This window comes from Capsicum annuum, chromosome 12 (genome assembly GCF_002878395.1).
Source record: "Capsicum annuum cultivar UCD-10X-F1 chromosome 12, UCD10Xv1.1, whole genome shotgun sequence".
NCBI lineage: Eukaryota > Viridiplantae > Streptophyta > Magnoliopsida > Solanales > Solanaceae > Capsicum > Capsicum annuum.
Genome location: NC_061122.1, coordinates 1,930,033 through 1,952,366, shown reverse-complemented (window position 1 = coordinate 1,952,366; position 22,334 = coordinate 1,930,033). Strand labels below are relative to the sequence as shown.

Below are 22,334 nucleotides of genomic sequence, written 5' to 3'. Positions count from 1 at the left end.
TAGTAACAAAGAATTCCTTTCTTCAGGCTATTCAATACATGAAAATTCTGAAGAAATCAAGAAGATTAAATCAGCTTTAACATGGATTTTTCTTGATCAATCAAATTTATGGAGAGCTGGTCTTTCTTGGACTCTTTTTTTCTTACTTACAATTGTTGTTCCATTAGTATCACACTTTGTGTTTTCTTGTTCAAGTTGTGATGTTATGCATCAAAGGCCTTTTGATGTTCTTGTTCAAGTTTCTTTGTCACTTTTTGCAACTTTGTCATTTGTTAGTCTTTCTAGATTTGCAAGAAAATATGGGATTAAGAAGTTTTTGTTTCTTGATAAGTTGTATGAAGATAGTGAGAAGGTTCAACAAGGATATACTCTACAACTACATGTAAGTTGATTTCTCAATTCTTGTTAGTCTTATTTTGAAGTTTGTATCTGTGCTGGTAGTGTCTTGTAGCCTCTTGTTCGTGGTGTTTTGGTGATGTATATGATTTCGTATAGATAGTTTATAATATTGCCTTGTGAGTGTCTTGTTTCCTTTACTATCTCGCGGTGTGATATATCTCTTGTTGTTTACTTTTATATTTTCTGTTTGTTATATTTGTTATCAGTCCTGAGTCGAAGGTCTATCAGAAACAGCCTCTCTATTTCACCTGAAGTAGTGGTATGGAGTCGGAATTTTCGTTAAGGGGTTTAGAAGTAAACATACGAACTAATCGAAGGGGTCAACATTTACTGTATATACATAAAAAATAATTTTAACAATGTATAAATATTAAAAAATTTCGCCGAAGGGGGTTCGGATGAACCACTCGGCCAAGTGTAGCTCCGCCCCTGATTGCGTATTCTTTACCCCTTTCCAGACCCCACTTGGTGGGAATACGCTGGGTATGTTGTTGTTGTTGTTGTTGTTATGGTTGTTAGTCTTATTTTGAAGAGTGCTCTGTTTGTATTTGTGCCGGTAGTGTCTTGCAGCCTCTTGTTCATGGCGTTTTGGTGATATATATGATTTCGTATAGCTAGTTTATAATATTGCTTTGTGAGTGTCTTGTTTCCTTTACTATCTCGCGGTATGATATATCTCTTGTTGTTTTCTTTTATGTTTTCTATTTGTTATATTTGTTATCTATCTTGAGCTGGAGGTCTATCGGAATCAGCCTTTCTACTTCATCTGAGATAGTGGTATGGACTGCGTATACTTTACCCTCCCCAGACCCCACTTGGTGGGAATACGCTGGGTATGTTGTTGTTGTTATGGTTGTTAGTGGTGGAGTCAGAATTTTTAACATGAAGCAGGCTCAACGTCTACTATATATACGATGTTTAAAATGATGGGATTAGTATCACACTTTGTGTTTGCTTGTTCTAGCTCCGCCCTTGCATTAAGATAGGTTTAGGAATTGATTCATAGTGTCTTTGCTGGTCCTGTTTGCTGATGATTTCAAGTTTTCACAAGTTAAACGTTTGTATATTGAGTTCATAGGTTCTTGTTGGAGATATAATTTAGTATATAATCGTGTCCATTCTCTCTAACCGCTTGAGCTTTTTAGATGAGGTTGTGCAACGGTGATCGGTTGAAATCTTACTCAGCCTTCGAGCGCACATATTTGGCCTATCAAAAGGATCATGTCTGCTCGAGGTGGGGACGTGTTGAATATATATGATTTGTTGATTGAGTGCTTGCTCTTGCTTTATTCTCAAAGACTGGGAAAGTATGTTAGTTTATCTGATTTTACGTTGCACATATGCAGAAAAAGACCAAAGAGATTGTTTGAGTATACTGGCCGATTTCCCTAGACATTTACTTATATATATACTCGGCAGCATAACAGTTTATCCTTTTGTTCTTGCAGAGGTCGATGAAGATCCTGTCATCTTTCGTTCTCCCTTCTGTTATCGCTGAGAGTATTTACAAGATATGGTGGTTTTCCTCCGGGGGAAAACAAATTCCTTATCTGTACAATGGCGTTCTGAGCAATATCTTCGTATGCATACTGTTAATATGCTCCTGGCTCTACCGGATATCAATTTCCTTCCTTGTATGTGTTCTATTCCGGTTAATATGCTGCTTGCAGATCCTTAGACTCGAAGAGTTTGCTCAAGTTTTCGAGAAAGAATCTGATGTCTCATCGATCATGTTAGAGCATCTCCGTATCAGAAGAACTCTTCGTGTCATTAGCCATCGGTTCAGAGTTTTCATTTTGTCTACGCTTATACTAGTTACCATAAGCCAGTTTCTTGCCTTGCTTCTTACGACTGAGCCTAGCTCGACTGTCAACATGTTTACGGCTGGTGAACTCGCGGTAATAGTACTCATTCATTTCCTGTACTGATTATGTATCCGCAAAGGTTATTACCGTCCTGTTTTGACATTGTCTACATGTTGTTACGATGCAGTTGAGCTCGATTACTTTGGTAACCGGACTTTTCATGTGCTTACGTAGTGCAGCAAAGATCACACACAAAGCGCAAGCCGTGACATCTCTTGCTGCTAAATGGCATGCTTGTGCAACAATCAGCAGCTTCGATGACATGAATGATGACACTCCAACGGCTCAGACTGAAAATCCTCACGCTGTATACCCGATCAATTCCAGTTGGGACAGCGATGAAGAAGGAGACGGAGATGATGTATTGGACAACACGAATATGGTACCAATACATGCTAGTACTGTATCTTACCAAAAGCGACAAGCACTAGGTAACTCTAGTCTCTACCGCCGCTTCTTGTTTACTATTTCATTGAATCATCAACGCCTTATCGATCTTCGGTTATTGGTAAATTTTGTTGCAGTTTCATACTTCGAGCACAACAAGGCTGGAATCACGGTATACGGCTTCATGTTAGATCGTACATGGCTTCATACAATCTTCGCGATTCAGCTCTCTCTTACACTCTGGATACTCAATAAGACAATTGGTATCTCGTAAATCCTACTCAACGACATGATCTGTGTGTTCGCGTACATGTACGAAAATCTGTACTATCGATACGTAGAGAAACTACTCTCTATATATATGTATCCTGGTAACTAGTAAAGTTGCTGCCATGTGACCAGCAGGTCATGGGTTCAAGCCTTGAAAACAGCCTCTGACAGAAATGTAAGGTAAGACTACGTACGATACACCTTTGTGGTGGGGCTCTTCCCCGGACACTGCGCATGACGGTAACTTTAGTGCACCGGGATGGCCTTATTTTAATCTTCGATGCCAAAATTTTGCAGTTTTTCGTCGTACTGATTGTATTCACTGTTGATAATGGTGTCACCAAGTGTACTATTTGTTTATATATTAGCTTTTGTAAAATGAAGTGAAATTTTGTATGGGTAAAATGATTTTTTCTTTTTTGGCGTACGTATATAAGTTGTTGAATCTCCTTAGCATAAGATTCCCTTAAAGTTAAAATTAAACAAAACAATTAATTTACACAAGGCTCAAATTAGAATAAAATGTTAACTGTTAATTTAGCATTGAGCTTAATTTGCCTTTCACTTAATTGACAATTAGAGGTTTCTTAACACATTTTATGTTTGAAGGTGACATCATTTTCAAAGCTAGCCATTTCATTAATCCCTTTAACACCATTACAACAATGACCACTAATATCACCTTTTCCAATTAAAAAACCTTTGCATGCCAAAAGCTTAACAATGGTATTATGACATTGATAATTGCCGTTTAAAAAAACTAATTGCAATAATTTGAGCTAAAAACACAAACCCAATAACAAAAATCGAATGACCCATTTTGGCTATTTTTGTAAAATAATAATTTGTGATGGGAAGTTAAAGATTTTTTCATTTATTTCTTAATCTCTCATTCGTGCATGTACAATCAAGCATCGTTATAATGTCTTTTGTACGAAATTTTTTTCATATTATAGCGAAATATTATTATGAAAAACATATAGTGTAACATAACATAAAATTAATTTCAAAGAAAACTTGATTATAATTATATAAAAATTCTAGTCATCAAGACATTATCATTAAGAAGCAATCTATAAATCAAGAGGAAAATCGAAGTAATTAGTTAATAATTAATTTACACTAGAAATTTATGTCTATAATAAAAAGAGTTTCATTATCTAATTATTTGATAGAAAGATGATTTATTCAATAATTATCTGGGCATAAAGATAAGAAACTTTGGATTAACTTTAGCCTTAAATTTAAGATGATAATTAAACTATGTGTTATAAAGTGTTAATCTATATTAATAATGTTATAAATTAAATCTTTACACTATCTTCATCAACCTATAAATTAAAATTTAAACCTAATTTGAATCAAATCATTTATCATTGAGCTAATTCATTTGTTAGGATCAAAACGAGGGATGCATTTGTAATATAATAATTAAAAAGAAAGAAAGATAAAGAAAATGCTATTATTTAAAATTGAAATTCACCATTTATGTAATACAATCATCATTTTGCAATGCAGTTACATATTAATTTTTAGGACAAATGATTAATTCACTCTTATTTTAGTGGTGGTGCTTCGGGATTCGTATCATGACACTTTTGCTATGTAGTGAGTGAATAATCGTTGACCTCTTTCTTTTGTTCTAGTGGCGGTGCTTCGAGATTCGTACCATAACGATTTTCCTGTATAGTAGGCGAATAAACGTTAACCTCTTTTCTTTGTTTCAGTGGTAGTGCTTTGGGATTCCTACCGCCGCCAACAGGTGGACAAACATAAAATTGACTAATACTAAGACAATGACTAGCTCTTGGGGGTTCATAGTCTTCAATAGAGACTAAAAGTCTAGAGTGGCCACTTTTGAATAAAAACAATTATCAAAATCAAAGTGAAAAATGTTGTGAAAGAGATTGAATAAATGGCCATTTTTGTAATAGCCTAATTTATCAATGTTTTAAGTAGTGAGTGTAAAAATCATCAAGTTATTTCTCCATTATATAGTTGTTATTGAAATCTATAGAAAAGCTTACCTTATTTTTTTAATAAGATAAAGTTTCTCTACAATAAGGTAACTTACCAAAAATTTAATTTTTATTAGTGAAATCTATAGAAAAACTTGCCTTTTTTTTTTTTTTTTTTTTAATAAGGTAAGTTTTTCCATAATAAGGCAACTTACCTTATTATTTGTTTTAGTTGTGAGTATAAAATGTATTATGAAATATATAGGAAAATTTCATTAATCATATAGTGCAAGAATCATTTATGTTGGGTACGATGTAATTTTGATGATTGACAATCTGACAATGTGATATGAAACATGTCAGTCAACCTGGTTCATAGACAAACTGTCTCATGTAGCTGAAACTTGTAGCAAAATCATCGATGATTAAAGACAAGAGTGGAAGAAATCAAGAACCAGATGAGTGGTTAATTATGATAAACTCAAGGAAATAAATATGTGCAAATTTGAAGAAGTTGAATTTGATTTAAACACTTGATGATAAGGAAAAACAAGTTGAGTTGAAAAAGGAATCTATGTGAAGAAGGAGAAAGATTTTGAAAATTGAAGAAGTCAAGAGAGTTGGAGTTTGACTACAACACCAAGGAGACAAGAGTTGGAATTGAACAAGGAATCTCACTTGAAGTAGAACTCTATGCAATGAGAGTTTTGATTAGTGGAGGAGTTTGAAATAAAAAATGACTGCTTAAATAGAAGATGCAACAATCAGAATAATTCACGCACTTACAAAGCAGAAAAGCACAATCGACAGATTGACTTCACGAAGTGCTACTCAATCACTGAAGAAACATATTGAAGAACTTGGTATCCAGCTAAGAGTTTTAGCATTGACTTTTAGAGTTGTTCATTGTGTTTGAACTATTGATGTAATATTAGTTTCAGTGTGTTATAAACTGAATTAGGAGCTATTCTTCGAGTTGGGGAAAACTCAGAGACCTTGGGAATGCACACCTAGGGAAGTGTGTGTAGTTAGGAATTAGAGATTATATTTTCTAACTGTTGAGTCAAAGGAATTAGAGTTTATAATTCCTAGTTGTTGAGTTAAAGGGATTAGAATTTATAATTCCTATTTGTTGGTTACAAGAGATTTGTAATCAGTCGTTGTTGAGGCTCAAAGTTATTTAGTGAAGTTGAGGTTAAATCCTGTAGAGGTACAGGTCGTGATTTTTTACACCTTTTTGAGTCGGGTGTTTTCCACATAAAAATCATTGTGTTTTTTATTTTTTGTTTTACTGCTTCCTTAGAACACGTGTTTTCCACATAAAAATCATTGTGTTTTTTATTTTTTGTTTTACTGCTTCCTTAGAACACGTAAGTGGAACACGTCAGGTAATCCGTTCCATCGATAAGCAACAATTAGGCAAAAATAAAATAATCAGTAGAGCACGAATTCTTAACAATTTATTACAATATCAAAATCAAGCCTAATTATGCTTTTAGCAGTGAGTCGAAACTATCAAGCTATTTTTTTAATTATATAATTGAAGCAGTGATAGTCTGATTATTATTTATAAAATATATAGGAAAACTGCCATTACTCTTCCTTACTTGAGAAATATATAGAAAAAATTCATTAACTATATATCCAAAGTGTAGGATATTTGTCCAGTTGGACCTCTTTTCACCCTCACGCGCTTAGTGTAAGTGTATTCACGCAGTGGTTCAGCTAGGCTAAATATATGTCATAGAAATACGATAATAAATAGTCGGAGGGGCATAGAACCCCCATAAAGTTAAAGCGTCTTATAATAAATTATGCCAAAGTTTAGGTATATTTCAAACTTTTTTCCCTTTTATTTTCAAGAGGAATTAACCCAATCGCTTAAACTAAATACATGTATAATATGTTAGTAACGATATATAATACAAATATACTGGTTAGACAAAGTAAGCAGTAAATCCAATCTACTTTTTGCAATCCACATAATAAGGATAAATAAGAATAGAATCACCAAAGGATGTGGTGCGGTGGATGGGGCTACTCGCCTGCTCTCTTTAGCTAGAGGTCTCGGGTTCGAACCCTGGGTATGGAATAATCCTTGGTAGGGAGCGCTACCCTCCGAATGGGGCCCTACCCGACACAAATTCGGATTAGTCAGATTCCAATGCGGATACCGGACACCGAATGGGAAACAAAAAAAAGATAAATAGGAATAGAAAGATTTATTTTGCAAAATTGAGGAATTTGCTTCAAATTTATTATGTCATTTTCACAAACACTTTGAAGCTTCAAATCATTTTCAAAACTAGCCATTTTCATTAATCCCTTAACACCATTACAACAATGACCATTAATATCACCTTTTCCAATTAAAAAAACTTTCCAAGGCAAAAGATTAACAATGGTATTATGTCATTGATCATTGCCATTGACATAACTAATTGCAATAATTTGAGCTAAAAACACAAACCCAATAACAAAAATGGAATGACCCATTTTTGAATCAAATCATTTATCATTTAGCTAATTCTTTTGCTAGGATCAAGATGATGAGGGGTGCATTTGTAATAATTAAAAAGAAAGAAAGATAAAGAAGATGTTATTATAATTGAAGTAGCGATAATCAGATTATTATTTATGAAGTAGGGAGGGAAAACTTCCATTACTCTTCCTTACTTGAGAAATATATAGGAAAAATTCATTAACTATATGGTCAAAGAACCATTTCAACTTCATTTTGATGTAGGGATATTTGTTATTTTGGTTACTCAATTATTGTTAAATTTTAATTTTGATTCTTCATTCTTGTGAAATCTAGATAAGCACTTTAAGCCTTCAATTAATTGAAGTGATGCACTTTTAATAATTTTGTTTGTGACTCTTCACAACTTTATTGCATTATCAATTATGATACTACTAAATTATCCATATGTGACCATTTAGAAATTAGGGAGGGAGAAGTTAGTGCTCCTAACAGTTGTAGGAGCCAAAAATAAATTGTTCAAGGCCACCCCTGTAGAATAATAGGAGAGTTAGTGCTCCTAACCGGTGTAGGAGCCAAAAATAAGTTGTTTGAGGACACATCCGGCCCTGTAGGATAATAAGAGAGTTTTTGATTCTATGCTGAATAAAGGACCCAGAACAGTCCACTTGGAAAGTAGCGGTTACGAAGGGAGGCATTTGCCATAGAATCTTCAGGGAACTAGTTCCTTGCTTCGCTAACACGTCTGTCACTGTATTCTGCTCTCTAAAAATCTTGGCTGGAGGTGTTGCCTGTGTCTATCTTACCAATGACCTACACTCATTTAGAATGTTATGATAGGAAGAATGATCATTTACAAGCATCTGAAGAATAACATTAGAATTAGTTTGAATAGTAAAATTCTTAAGATTGTTTGATTTGGCAATGGTCAAACCATGCCTTAATGCTAACAATTCAGCCATAGTGGGTGTGGTATGGGGAAGGTGCAGATAGAAGCCTAACACCCAACAGCTATTGTGGCCTCTATACACTCTACCCAATCCTCCAATATCAGGATTGGCTGAGGCAGAGCCATCTATGTTAAGCATAAGGTGCCCTGGGCTAGGGGGTTCCACTTCACAGCAATGGTCGCGTGGTTTGTGGGCTTTATGGGATGGTTAGTGGCTAAGGCAGTGAATTCAGTGGCCAGGGAAATGGCCGTATGAGTGGAGATGGGGATGTTCTTATTGTTAAAGTTATTGTCATTCTTGTTAATCCATATGACACAGAAATAGTGTAGGAGGAGGGCTTCCCAGGTAAGCCAGTTGTTGAAGGGCTTCCCTCTAAGGTTTCGCCATGTTATCTCCCAGTTGTTCGAGTCAATGCTTACCCAGTCCTGGGGAGCTTGGACCAGAATTGAACTACATTGTGGCAATGGAAGAAGATATGATTTATAGTTTCTTCTTGATCCTGACAAAGGTGACAATGAGGGGGAATAGAGAGCCCAATGTGGTTTAAGTAAGCGCTGGTGGGAAGCCTGTTGTGGATCATCAACCAAAGGAAGGTTTTAACCTTGTTTGGAGCTGAGGCTTTCCAAACAAGATTAAAATCCCTTTGAGTGGTGGGCATGTACATGCTTCCAGTGCTGAAACATGCATTACTGGTAAGTCCCCATATAGGTTGGTCTTTCTCTCTAGTGTTATGGAGGAGGAGGGTACCGGTGATGATGTTTTTTATGTGCAGAGGAAGTTCAATGGAAAGGGTATCAAAGTTTCAAGACCCATGATTGTGTATGTCTTGGATAGTAGCACTAGCATCCTTTTGGATAAGGGGGCCCTGGATGCTGCTCCTAATATTACCTAAGCGAGGGATCCAGTCGTCCATCAGGAATCTAACTTTATCTCCATAAGAGGTACTAAAGTTCTAAAAATACTCTACATATAACATATTTTCTATATAAAGAGATCAAAAATACTTTCTTTCTTTTTTTTGTTAAATTAAGAATATATATGCTAAATCATATATCACAATGACTAAAATCAGAATTCAACAACTAGGGGATAAGCAATCCCATTGTCTCTTTGTATCACATAGGTTTATTATGACAGAAACATTTGTTCCCATCAATTTTTTTTTTAAAGAAGAGTTAACCTAATCGCTTAAATTAAAAATACTAGAGAATATTCAACTTATGTACATATACATGTATAATGTGTTAATAACAATGTATAATATATGTATACTGATTATTATCAAATCATTTATCATTTAGCTAATTCAATTGTTAGGATCAAGATTAGGGATGCATTTGTAATAATTAAAAAAGAAAGAAAGATAAAGAAAATGTTATTATTTAAAATTGAAATTCACCATCTATGTAATACAAACCATCATTTTGCAGATGCAATTACATACTAATTTTTAGGAAAAATGATTAATTTACTCGTCTTAGTGGTGGTGCTTCAGGATTCGTACCATGGCTCTCTTTTCTTTGTTTTAGCGGCGTTGCTTCAGGATTCGTGCCACGTCTCTCTCCCCTTTGTTTTAGCGGGGGTGCTTCAAGATTCGTGTCACGACTCTCTTTCCTTTGTTTTAGCGACGGTGCTTCAGGATTCGTGCCACGACTCTCTCCCCTTTGTTTTGCTGGCGGTGCTTCAGGATTCGTGTCATGACTCTCTTTTCTTTGTTTTAGTGGCGGTGCTTCAAAATTCGTGCCACGACTCTCTTTTCTTTGTTTTAGTAGTGGTACTTCAGGATTCGTGCCATGACTCTCTCCCCTTTGTTTTAGTGGCGGTGCTTCAGGATTCGTGCCACCACTCTCTTTCCTTTGTTTTCGTGGTGGTGCTTCAGGATTCGTGCCACGACTCTCTCCCCTTTGTTTTGCTGGCAGTGCTTCAGGATTCGTGCCAAGGCTCTCTTTCGTGCCATGGCTCTCTTTCCTTTGTTTTAGCGGTGGTGCTTCAGGATTCGTGTCGTGGCTCTCTTTCCTTTGTTTTAGCGGCGGTGCTTCAGGATTCGTGTCGTGACTCTCTTTCCTTTGTTTTAGCGATGGCGCTTCGGGATTCGTGCCATGACTCTCTCCTCTATGAGGTGGACAAACATAAAATTGACCAATACTAAGACAATGATTAGCTCTTGGGGGTTCATAGTCTTCAATGGGGATTAAATATCTAGAGTGGCCACTTTTGAAAAGAGCAATTATCAAAATCAAAGCAAGAAATTTTGTGAAAGAGAATGAACAAAGGGCCATTTTTGTGATAGCCTAATTTGTCAATGTTTTAAGTAGTGAGTGTAAAAATCATCAAGTTATTTCTCCATTATATAGTTGAGTCAGTGAGGAATTAATTATTGTTAACGAAATTTATTTTAAAACTCCTTATTATTTTTATAATAAGGTAACTTATCAAGAATCAAATTATTGTTAGTCAAATCAAATAGAAGAGCTTACCTTCTTTTTTTAAAAAATAAAGTAAGTTTCTCTATAATAAGATAACTTATCAAGAACTTATGAAGAATCAAGAATCAAATTATTGTTAGTCAAATCAATAGAAAAACTTACCTTATTATTTTTTTAATAAGGTAATTTTTTCTATAATAAGGTAACTTAAATCATCCTTATCCTTATTATTATTATTATTATTATTATTATTATTATTATTATTATTATTATTACTATTTTGGAGGTTTATTATTATCCTTTACTTGAGGAATATATTGGAAAATTTTCATTAATTATATAATCCACGAACCATTTAGCCTACATTTTGACATAGATAAAAGAGAAAAGACATAAAGACACCATTAAAGTTATTCTGAATTTTCAAAAAGGTACTTAAAGTTTGTTGGCATCTTATTACCCTCTAAATAATTTTGAAACGATATTAATATATTTTCTTGGAATCAATCTCCATTTCTAAGGAATATGTGATAAATACGCGTCAATCACTGCTTGACACGTGTTAATTTATTTATAAATATTTTTTTCATTTTCCTTTATATTTTTATCTTTTTGTTTTTTCTCTATCTTATTTTTTGACTATCTTTTCTCTCTTTTGCCCAATCTCGTCCCTCCACGTACCCCTTCAATTCTCCTTCAACCAATAACCTCACCCTGAATCCACACACAGATTCTTTTTCTTTCTTTTTTTCAACTAATCTCTTCTCGTTTCAATGTCTAAAGTTTCCATAATCAACATTTTTCACCTTTTTTGTGCTATTATAATTATAGTCGGTTTAGAAATTTAAATTGGTCATAATTTTTTGAATTTATTTGATTAGTTATTTTTTATTCTCTAATTTCATATGAAAATCGATGATTTTTATAACTTTTTATGATTCCTTTTTCTAAAATTTCGTTATAAATTTGTGCATAAAGATAAGAAACTTTGGATTAACTTTAGCCTTAAATTTAAGATGATAATTAAACTATGTGTTATAAAGTGTTAATCTATATTAATAATGTTATAAATTAAATCTTTACACTATCTTCATCAACCTATAAATTAAAATTTAAACCTAATTTGAATCAAATCATTTATCATTGAGCTAATTCATTTGTTAGGATCAAAACGAGGGATGCATTTGTAATATAATAATTAAAAAGAAAGAAAGATAAAGAAAATGCTATTATTTAAAATTGAAATTCACCATTTATGTAATACAATCATCATTTTGCAGATGCAGTTACATATTAATTTTTAGGACAAATGATTAATTCACTCTTATTTTAGTGGTGGTGCTTCAGGATTCGTATCATGGCACTTTTGCTATGTAGTGAGTGAATAATCGTTGACCTCTTTCTTTTGTTCTAGTGGCGGTGCTTCGAGATTCGTACCATAGCGATTTTCCTGTATAGTAGGCGGATAAACGTTAACCTCTTTTCTTTGTTTCAGTGGTAGTGATTCGGGATTCCTACCGCCGCCAACAGGTGGACAAACATAAAATTGACTAATACTAAGACAATGACTAGCTCTTGGGGGTTCATAGTCTTCAATAGAGACTAAAAGTCTAGAGTGGCCACTTTTGAAAAAAAACAATTATCAAAATCAAAGTGAAAAATGTTGTGAAAGAGATTGAATAAATGGCCATTTTTGTAATAGCCTAATTTATCAATGTTTTAAGTAGTGAGTGTAAAAATCATCAAGTTATTTCCCCATTATATAGTTGTTATTGAAATCTATAGAAAAGCTTACCTTATTTTTTTAATAAGATAAAGTTTCTCTACAATAAGGTAACTTACCAAAAATTTAATTTTTATTAGTGAAATCTATAGAAAAACTTGCCTTTTTTTTTTTTTTTTTTAATAAGGTAAGTTTTTCCATAATAAGGCAACTTACCTTATTATTTGTTTTAGTTGTGAGTATAAAATGTATTATGAAATATATAGGAAAATTTCATTAATCATATAGTGAAAGAATCATTTATTACAATATCAAAATCATAATAATTTATTTGAGCCTAATTATGTTTTTAGCAGTGAGTCAAAACTATCAAGCTATTTTTTTTAATTATATAATTGAAGTAGTGATAGTCTGAATATTATTTATAAAATATATAGGAAAACTCCCATTACTCTTCCTTACTTGAGAAATATATAGGAAAATTTCATTAACTATAGTCTATATATATATTTGTTCAGTTGGACCACTTTTGATCTTCACGCGTTTAGTGTGCGTGTATTCACGCAGTGGTTTAGCTAGACAAATATATGTCATAGAAATATGATAATAAATAGTCGGGGGTGGGGGGTGGAGGTGGGGGGAGGTGATAGAACCCTATATAGTTAAAGAGTGTTACGATAAATTTTGCCAAAGTTTAGGTATATTTCGAACCTTTTTCCTTTTTATTTTCAAGAAGAATTAACCCAATCGTTTAAACTAAAAGTGGTCGAGAATATCTAACATCTGTACATATAAGGATAAATAGGAATAGAACCACCAAAAGATGCGGTGCAGTGGATGGAACTACTCCTCCCTTAGCCAAAGGTCTTGGGTTCGAGCTCTGGGTATAGAAAAATGCTTGGTAGGGAGCGCTATCCCCCGAATGGAACCCTACCAGGCCCAAATTCGGATTAATCGGACTCCAATGCAGGTACCGAAAATCGAATGAGAAAACAAAAAAAAAAAGATTTATTTTGCAAAATTGAGGACTTTGCTTAGCTCATTCTTGATTTACTCCAATAGCCAAAGCTTCTTTCTTTAGACATTCACAAACACTTTGAAGCTTCAAATCATTCTCAAAACTAGCCATTCATTAATCCCTTAACACCATTACAACAATAACCACTAATACACCTTTTCCAATTAACAAAACTTTGCATGGCAAAAGCTTAAAAATGGTATTATGACATTGATCTTTGCCATTGAAAAAACTAATTGTAATAATTTGAGCTAAAAACACAAACCCAATAAAAAAATCGAATGACCCATTTTGTCTATTTTGGTAAAATAATTATTTCTGATGGGAAGTTAAAGATTTCTGAATTTATTTATAGTTGAAATCTTAGTTTTAATTCCTTGAAAAAAAAATAAGTGTAACGTAAAAATGGTTAAAGTAAAAAAAAAAAAAAAGCTTGGATTTTACATGTGATTATCTAATAAAAAAACGTGAATTATTGGCTATATGTGTAATAGTAGCACAAAAAATGTGTAGTACACTTTAAATAAAAAGAAATTATGATATTTTAAATAAATGTTAAAAAAAAAAATATTATCACTTTGAAGTTTTTCCAAAAAGGATTTGTCATATGTTGCTAATTTATTATTTTTCTTAATCTATATTCGTGCATGTCTAATCAAGCATCGTTATAATGCATTTTGTCCAAATAATTTTTCATATTATAGTGAAATATTATTATGAAAAACATATAGTGTAACATAATATAAAATTAATTTCAAAGAAAACTTGGTTATAATTATATAAAAAGTCTAGTAATCAAGACATTATCATTAAGAAATCATCTATAAATCAAGAGGAAAATCGAAGTAATTAGTTAATAATTAATTTACACTAGAAATTTATGTCTATAATAAAAAGAGTTTCATTATCTAATTATTTGATAGAAAGATGACTTATTCAATAATTATTTGTGCATAAAGACAAGAAACTTTGGATGAATTTTAGCCTTAAATTTAAGATGATAATTAAACTATGTGTTATAAGGTGTTAAACTATATTAATAATGTTATAAATTAAATCTTTATGTTGTCTCCATCAACGTATAAATTACAATTTAAACCTAATTTGAATCAAATCATTTATTTGAGCTAATTCAATTGTTAGGATCAAGATGAGGGATTCGTTTGTAATAATTAAAAAGAAACAAAAATAAAGAAAACATTATTATTTAAAATTGAAATTCACCATCTATGTAATATAACCATCATTTTGCAGATGTAATTACATATTAATTTTTAGGACAAATGATTAATTTACTCTTGTTTTAGTGGTGGTGCTTCAGGGTTCGTACTATAGTTTCAGTGGTGGTGCTTCAAGGTTCGTGCCATAGCCGTTTTCCCCTTTCCTTTGTTTTAGTGGTGGTGCTTCAGGGTTCGTGCCATAGCCGTTTCTCTCTTTCCTTTGTTTCTGTGGTGGTGCTTCAGGGTTCGAGCCGTAACCGCTTCTCTCTTTCCTTTGTTTTAGTGGCGGTACTTCAGGATTCGTGCCGTAGCCGTTTCTCTCTTTCCTTTGTTTCTGTGGTGGTGCTTCAGGGTTCGTGCCGTAACTATTTCCCTCTACATTGACTGGGGTTTCATGATCTTCAATGGGGACTAAAAATCTAGAATGACCACTTTTGAAAAGAAAAATTATCAAAATCAAAGTAAAAAATGTTGTGAATGAGATTGAATAAGAAGCCATTTTTGTTTTATAATAATTTGTTTATGCTTTTAGTTGTGAGTATAAAATCATCAAGCTATTTCTACATTATATAGTTGAAGTAGTGATGCATTATGAAATATAGGAAAATTTCATTAATTATATAGTGCAAGAATCATCTATTATATTTAATGTAGGGATTATTATAGTTTTAGTTCCTTTATTATTATTAAATTCTGATTTGATCCTTCTGATATCTAGCTAAGTTTCTTCGGTCAATTACTTTTCGCAAATTTATCACAATTTGAACCATAATAATTTTTTTTGCCTAATTATGTTTTTTTTAGTAGTGATCAAGTCAAATTATCAAGCTATTTTTTAATTATACAATTAAAGTAGTGATAATCTTATTATTATTTATGAAATATATAGGAAAACTTCCATTACTCTTCCATACTTGAGAAATATATAGGAAAAATTCATTAACTATATAGTCAAAGAACCATTTCAATTTCATTTTGAAGTAGGGATATTTGTAGTTTTGGTCACTCAATTATTGTTAAATTTTAATTTTAGTTCTTGTTAAATCTAAATAAGCACTTTGAGCCTTCAATTAATTAAAGTGATGCACTTTTAGTCATTTTATTTGTGACTCTTCACAAATTTATTACATTATCAATCATAATACTACTATATTATTCATATGTGATGTTAATTTGTATTGTTACTTGATTCTCAAGAGGTACTATATTTTAAAAAATAGTCGAAATATAACATATTTTCTGTATAAAGAGATCAAAAACACATTTTAAATTCTTTTTTAAGATTATATGTGCTAAATCATATATCATAATAACTAAAATCAGAATTCAACAACTAAGCGATAAAAAATCCTATTGTCTCTTTGTATCGCATAGGTTTATTATGAGTGAAACATTTGCTACCATCAATTTTTGTTTGATTTTATTTTCAAGAAGAGTTAACCTAATCGCTTAAATTAAAAATAGTCGAGAATATTTAACATATGTACATATACATGTATAATATGTTAATAACAATGTATAATATATGTATACTGATCATTTTCAAATCATTTATCATTTAGCTAATTCAATTGTTAGGATCAAGATTAGGGATGTGTTTGTAATAATTAAAAAGAAAGAAAGATAAAGAAAATGTTATTATTTAAAATTGAAATTCACCATCTATGTAATACAAACCATCATTTTGCAGATGCAATTACATACTAATTTTTAGGAAAAATGATTAATTTACTCTTGTCTTAGCGGCGGTGCTTCAGGATTCGTGCCACGACTCTTTTTCCTTTGTTTTGCTGGCGGTGCTTCAGGATTCGTGTCGTGGTTTTCTTTCCTTTGTTTTAGCGGTGGTGCTTCAGGATTCGTACCGTGGCTTTCTTTCCTTTGTTTTGCTGGTGGTGCTTCAGGGTTTGTACCATGGTTCTCTTTCCTTTGTTTTAGCGGTGGTGCTTCAGGATTCGTGCCGTGACTCTCTTTCCTTTGTTTTAGCGGTGGTGTTTCGGGATTCATGCTATGGCTCTCTCTCCTTTGTTTCAGCGGTGGTGCTTCAGGATTCGTGCCATGGCTCTCTCTCCTTTGTTTCAGCGGTGGTGCTTCGGGATTCGTGCCATGGGGATTTCCCTGTATAGTGGCTGGGGGTAAAAATCTAGAGTGACCACTATTGAAAAGAACAATTATTAAAACTAAAGTAAGAAATGTTGTGAAAGAGAATGAATAAAGGGCCATTTTTGTAATAGCCTAATTTGACAATGTTTTTAGTTGTGTGTAAAAGTCATCAAGTTATTTCTCCATTATATAGTTGAGTCATTGAAGAATCTAATTATTGTTAATGAAATTTATTTTAAAACTTACCTTATTATTTTTTTTAATAAGGTAAGTTTTTCTATAATAATTATCTTATCAAGAATCAAATTTATTGTTAGTCAAATCAATAGAAGAACTTACCTTATTATTTTCTTTAATAAAGTAAGTTTCTCTATAATAAGAACAAACTAATTATTGTTAATGAAGTTTATCTTAAAACTTACCTTATTATTTTTTTAATAAGGTAACTTATCAAGAATCAAATTTATTGTTAGTCAAATTAATAGAAGAACTTATCTTGTTATTTTCTTTGATAAAGTAAGTTTCTCTATAATAAGATAATTTATCAAGAACTTATCAAGAATCTAATTATTGTCAATGAAATATATAGAAAAAGCTTAACTTATTATTTTTTTATTAAGATAATTTTCTTTATAATAAGGTAACTTACCAAGAATCTAATTATTATCAGTGAAATCTATAGAAAAACTAACCTTATTAATTTTTTTAATCATGTAAGTTTTTTTTATAATAAGTTAACTTATCAAGAATCAAATTATTATTAGTCAAATTAATAGAAGTACTTACCTTATTATTTTTTCTAATAAGGTAAAATTTTCTATAATAAGGTAACTTACCTCATCCTTATCCTTATATTATTATTATTATTATTATTATTATTATTATTATTATTATTATTATTATTTTGGAGGTTTAATTATTATTCTTTACTTGAGAAATATGTAGGAAAAATTCCATTAATTATATAATCCGTGAGCCATTTGACCTGCATTTTGGTGTAGGTAAAATTATAGTTTTGGTCCCTCAGTTATTATTAATTTCAATTTCGGTCCATATGATATCAAAATAAACACTTTGAACCTTCAATTTATTATACTGATGCACTTTTAATCCTTTTGTTAGTGACTTCACAAATTTATGGCAATATCAATCATGACAAATTTCTTTTCACATAATTTGTCTATGTTTTAAATAGTGAGTGTAAAACCATCAACCTATTTTTACATTATAGAATTAAAGTAGTGATGAATTTTATTATTATTAAATATATAGGAAAATTTTTTATTAATTGTCGAGTTAACAGTCAAAAACACAATTGAAGTATTACATTCTTGTGAGTTTTGCATCTGAATTATATAGCGTTAGCTTTTTCCGCCTGAACTATCATCGACTATTTATCAGAACACACTTCTATTAATATTCGATGATGCGTGTACTATACTTTTTTATGTTAAGACATGAAACTCAAAAACCGTGATACTTCAAATGTTTTTCAACCTATTAACTTTTAATTATTTAGTCCAACAACTATTTTGAACAGCATTTTGATGTATGGATATATGTATAGTTTTTGTCCCTCAATTATTATTAAATTTTAATTTTTATCCTCGTGATATAAGCAAACCTTTTTGATATTCCACAAAGCAATTGCAGTATTAATCCTGACAAATTTGTTTTAGCCTAATTTATTTATGTTTTTATTTTTAGTAGTGAGTGCAAGATGAAAAAAGAAAAAGCAAACTTTGCTATTATTTGAAATTGAAATTCATCAACATATATTTTAAGGATGTGTTACATTTACACTTATTTTGGTGGTGCCTACGTGGACCCTTCAGTGTGTTGTGCCACGTATATGTCACGTAGGCACTAATGGTTATCAAAAATATGGTTTTAATTAGTCCGGGGGTAATAAAACCCTCCTAAAGTTCAGGTGTATCTCAGCCGTTTTGGGTATAGTTCAAGGGTGAAATAGAGTATTTTCTCGTACTAAAACAATGTCTTGCTCTTGGGGGTTCATAATCTTCAATGTGGATTAAAGATCTAGAATGAACATTTTTGAAAGGACCAATTATTAAAACCAAAGTAAAAAATGTTGTGAAAGAGATTGAATAATAAGGGGACATTTTTTTTAGGTTAATTTTTCTATGTTTTTAGTATTGGATGCAAAATCATCTAGCTATTTATACATTATATATAGTTGAAGTAGTTGTATGTGAATCTAATTACTATAAAATATATAAATAAAATTTCGATTACTCTTTTTCACTAGAGAAATATAAAGGAAAACTTTATTAGTTATATAGTCCAACAACCATTTGATCAACTACATTTAGGTGTAGTGATAATTGTTGTTTTGATTGGCGTAGCCAATATCTTAATTAAGGGGTTCAAAATCGAAAAATGTAAAAAAAAAAAAGAACTGGTCGGAAGGAGTTCAACGTCTGCTATATATATACTTGTATAAATAGTATTATTTTCCATCGAAGGCGGTTCGGAAGACCCCCACTATTAGCAAGCTCCGCCAGTGGTCTTTTGAACCAAACCACCATTTTCTTAAGTAGTCTAGTCTGTTAAAGATGGATCCAAGATTTAAAGTTTACGGATTTCGAGCAATCAATTTCATTTTTATTACTAGACCAAAAGCTTACTTTGTTACTTGGGTCCCACAAATAGTTTTTATATATTTAATGGATTTCTCAATATAAATATAAGGTCGATTCATGAGTTACTGTGTTTCAGAAACCCACACTCAATACCCTAGATTCGCTCATGTCGTCGATTGTAGTAAAAAAATCAAAGACGTCTATCAGTTTTGGCTCTATGTTTTGGACCCTTTTTAGTAGTAAAACGACGCGTCATTATATAGGGGTGTGACGTATATATAGTAGCTGTTGATAATTCCTTGGCTTCTTCGTGGGTCGTACCAGTGGCGGAGCCATGATTTTTATAAAGGGAGTTCTCAAGTGAACATACGAACTAACCGAAGAAGGTTCGACATCTGTTATATATACATAAAAAATAATTTTTACCATGTATATATAATATAATTTTCCGTCGAAGGGGGTTCGGTGAACCCCCTATCTTTCATGTAGCTCCGCCATTGGGTCGTACTCCTTAATGGTTCGAATTCTTTAGTGAAAATTCTTTCTCCGCCACTACTTCTAGGTGGCAATAATGTAAGGATTTAACATATTGTATAGCTTAAACAATCTAACATAAATAATCCTAACAATTATTCAGAAACGTGGAACTACATGATTTTCACATAAACAAAATTACAGTAATTCAGTAATGAATTACTTACCTGAATTCCCCATGGTTTCCTGTTGGTAGAGTTTAGCGGAAGCACACTTATTTAACCAAGAACAGAATACTATTTCTCTCTCTTTGCCTTACTTTACAGAATAAAATACGATGGAGCTTATTCCTCTTTTGGCAGAGAGAGGACCCCTTTTATAATAAAGAATAGTCAGTTATGTTTTCACGTACCATCAACGTGAATAGTGGATACAGTAATTATCCACTAACAGTCAGTAATTATCCTATTAGGACTCAGTAATTATCCTACTAACAGATTAGTCAGTAGTTTAATCCTACTAGGTAACTTCCACATATAGGTTTAGGATTTAACTTATTCAATAATTAAACCAACGAATAAATTAATTATGTGGGCCATAAAAATTTACATTCTCCCACTTGGCACACATAATGTTAATTTAATGGTTTAATATGTACGTCAATCATGTGCACTATTAACGTTAAATCCAACATCATTTGTCATTGTTAAATAAATCAACTAAAATGAATCATGGCGGTTGTACATCACTTTATTGACATAGTTCCTTTCACGTACTACAATATTAGTCTATTACCTAACATAACTTTTCAAATACATAATGGGTCCAATGATAATACTTAGAATACTTTATAATATTATGTATACAAGAGAAAACAGGTAACAACAGAAACATAAATAATTTAAGCTCAAAGTGTCAATTACATAAAAATAATAAAGACTTTACATAAATCATTCATTGCTATCAATAAGACCCATCCTTTCAACATATTCAACAAATATTTTGGGCGGTAATCCTTTCGTCAAAGGATCAGCAATCATAAGCTTAGTGTTAATATGTTCAATCGACACTTTATGTTTCTGGACTTCTTCTTTAACCGAAAAGTATTTCAATTCCATATGCTTAGGACCTTTCGAATACTTATCGTTCTTAAAGAAGAAAACTGCGGCAGTATTATTACAATAAATTTTCAGCGGCCTGGCTATATTGTCGACTAGTCCAAGTCCTGAAATAAAATTCCGCAGCCAATTAGCCTGGACTGTGGCTTCAAAGCATGCCACAAACTCAGCTTCCATAGTGGATGCAGCTATAACAGACTGCTTCACACTCTTCCATGATATTGCTCCTCCAGCTAATAGAAACAAATAACCAAATGTGGATTTTCTTGTATCCACACAACCAGCATAATCTGAATTTGAATATCCAATCACATCTAGATGATCAGATCTTCTATAAGTGAGCATATGATCTTTCGTTCCTTGTAAGTATTGCAACACTTTCTTTGCAGCCTTCCAGTGATCCATTCCAGGATTACTTTGATATCGACCCAGCATTCCAACAGCAAAATTGATGTCTGGTCTTGTACATGTTTGGGTATACATAAGACTCCCAACTATTGATGCATAAGGAATATCTTTCATTTGCTTTCGTTCCAAGTCATTCTTTGGACATTGATTGAGACTAAACTTATCTCCTTTATGAATTAGAACGGAATTTGATGAGCATTTTTCCATTCTAAATCTCTCTAATACTTTATTAATTTGGTTTTCTGAGACAATCCCAACAATCCTTGTGATCTATCTCAAAATATTTCTATTCCAATCACATAGGATGCCTCACCCATATCTTTCATTTGAAAGTTATTAGAGAGATATTTCTTGGTATCATACAACAAACCAAGATCATTAGTAGTAAGCAAGATGTCATCAACATACAAGACTAACATAATAAACTTACTCCCACTGACCTTCAGATATATACACCGATCAACAGTGTTTTCTTTAAATTCAAAGGTGACAATCATTTCATTAAACTTAATATACCATTGTCGGGAAGCTTGCTTAAGTCTGTATATTGACTTCTTAAGTTTATACACCATGTGTTCCTTTTCTTTAATAGAAAACCCCTCAGGTTGATTAATATAAACTTCTCCTCCAAATTTTCATTCAGAAAGACTGTTTTCACATCCATTTGATGTAGCTCTAAGTCATAATGAGCTATCAAGGCCATTATAATTCTGAGTGAATTTTTTCTAGAGACAGGTGAAAACGTCTCTTTATAGTCAATGCCATATTTTTGAGTGAAACCTTTGGCAACAAGTCTTTCCTTGTGACGTTCGATGTTGCCAGTTGAGTCGCGTTTGGTCTTAAAGACCCATTTACACCCAACTCTTTTGCAACCTTCATGTAATTCAATAAGGTCCCAAACTTCATTCTGTTCCATAGATTTTAACTCATCTT

The 22,334-nt window shown here is 32.2% G+C and overlaps 4 protein-coding genes across 4 annotated transcripts; 1 reads left to right on the top strand and 3 right to left on the bottom strand.

Moving 5' to 3' along the window:
• On the top strand, nucleotides 1-3,337 carry LOC107851402 (the record flags this gene model as incomplete). The annotated part of the gene is given in 4 exon segments (XM_016696399.2): nucleotides 1-382; nucleotides 1,848-2,297; nucleotides 2,392-2,695; nucleotides 2,789-3,337. Coding segments are annotated over 4 exon segments (1,273 nt in total), but the record flags the coding sequence as incomplete, so codon positions are not given.
• A 6,437-nt stretch (nucleotides 3,338-9,774) lies between these two features.
• Nucleotides 9,775-10,590, bottom strand: LOC107849543 (circumsporozoite protein-like). Its single transcript, XM_016694097.2, has one exon. The coding sequence runs from the start codon at nucleotides 10,588-10,590 to the stop codon at nucleotides 9,775-9,777; it is 816 nt and encodes a 271-aa protein (XP_016549583.2).
• Nucleotides 10,591-14,807: 4,217 nt separating this feature from the next.
• Nucleotides 14,808-16,918, bottom strand: LOC107849542 (circumsporozoite protein). The gene is made up of 2 exons (XM_047401043.1): nucleotides 16,431-16,918; nucleotides 14,808-15,129 (listed from the first exon to the last, which is right to left on the bottom strand). Exons 1-2 carry the CDS (start codon nucleotides 16,916-16,918, stop codon nucleotides 14,808-14,810), a joined length of 810 nt encoding a protein of 269 aa, XP_047256999.1.
• A 3,907-nt stretch (nucleotides 16,919-20,825) lies between these two features.
• On the bottom strand, nucleotides 20,826-21,476 carry LOC124889389 (secreted RxLR effector protein 161-like). The gene has a single exon (XM_047401042.1). The coding sequence runs from the start codon at nucleotides 21,474-21,476 to the stop codon at nucleotides 20,826-20,828; it is 651 nt and encodes a 216-aa protein (XP_047256998.1).
• Between the last annotated feature and the right edge of the window lie 858 nt (nucleotides 21,477-22,334).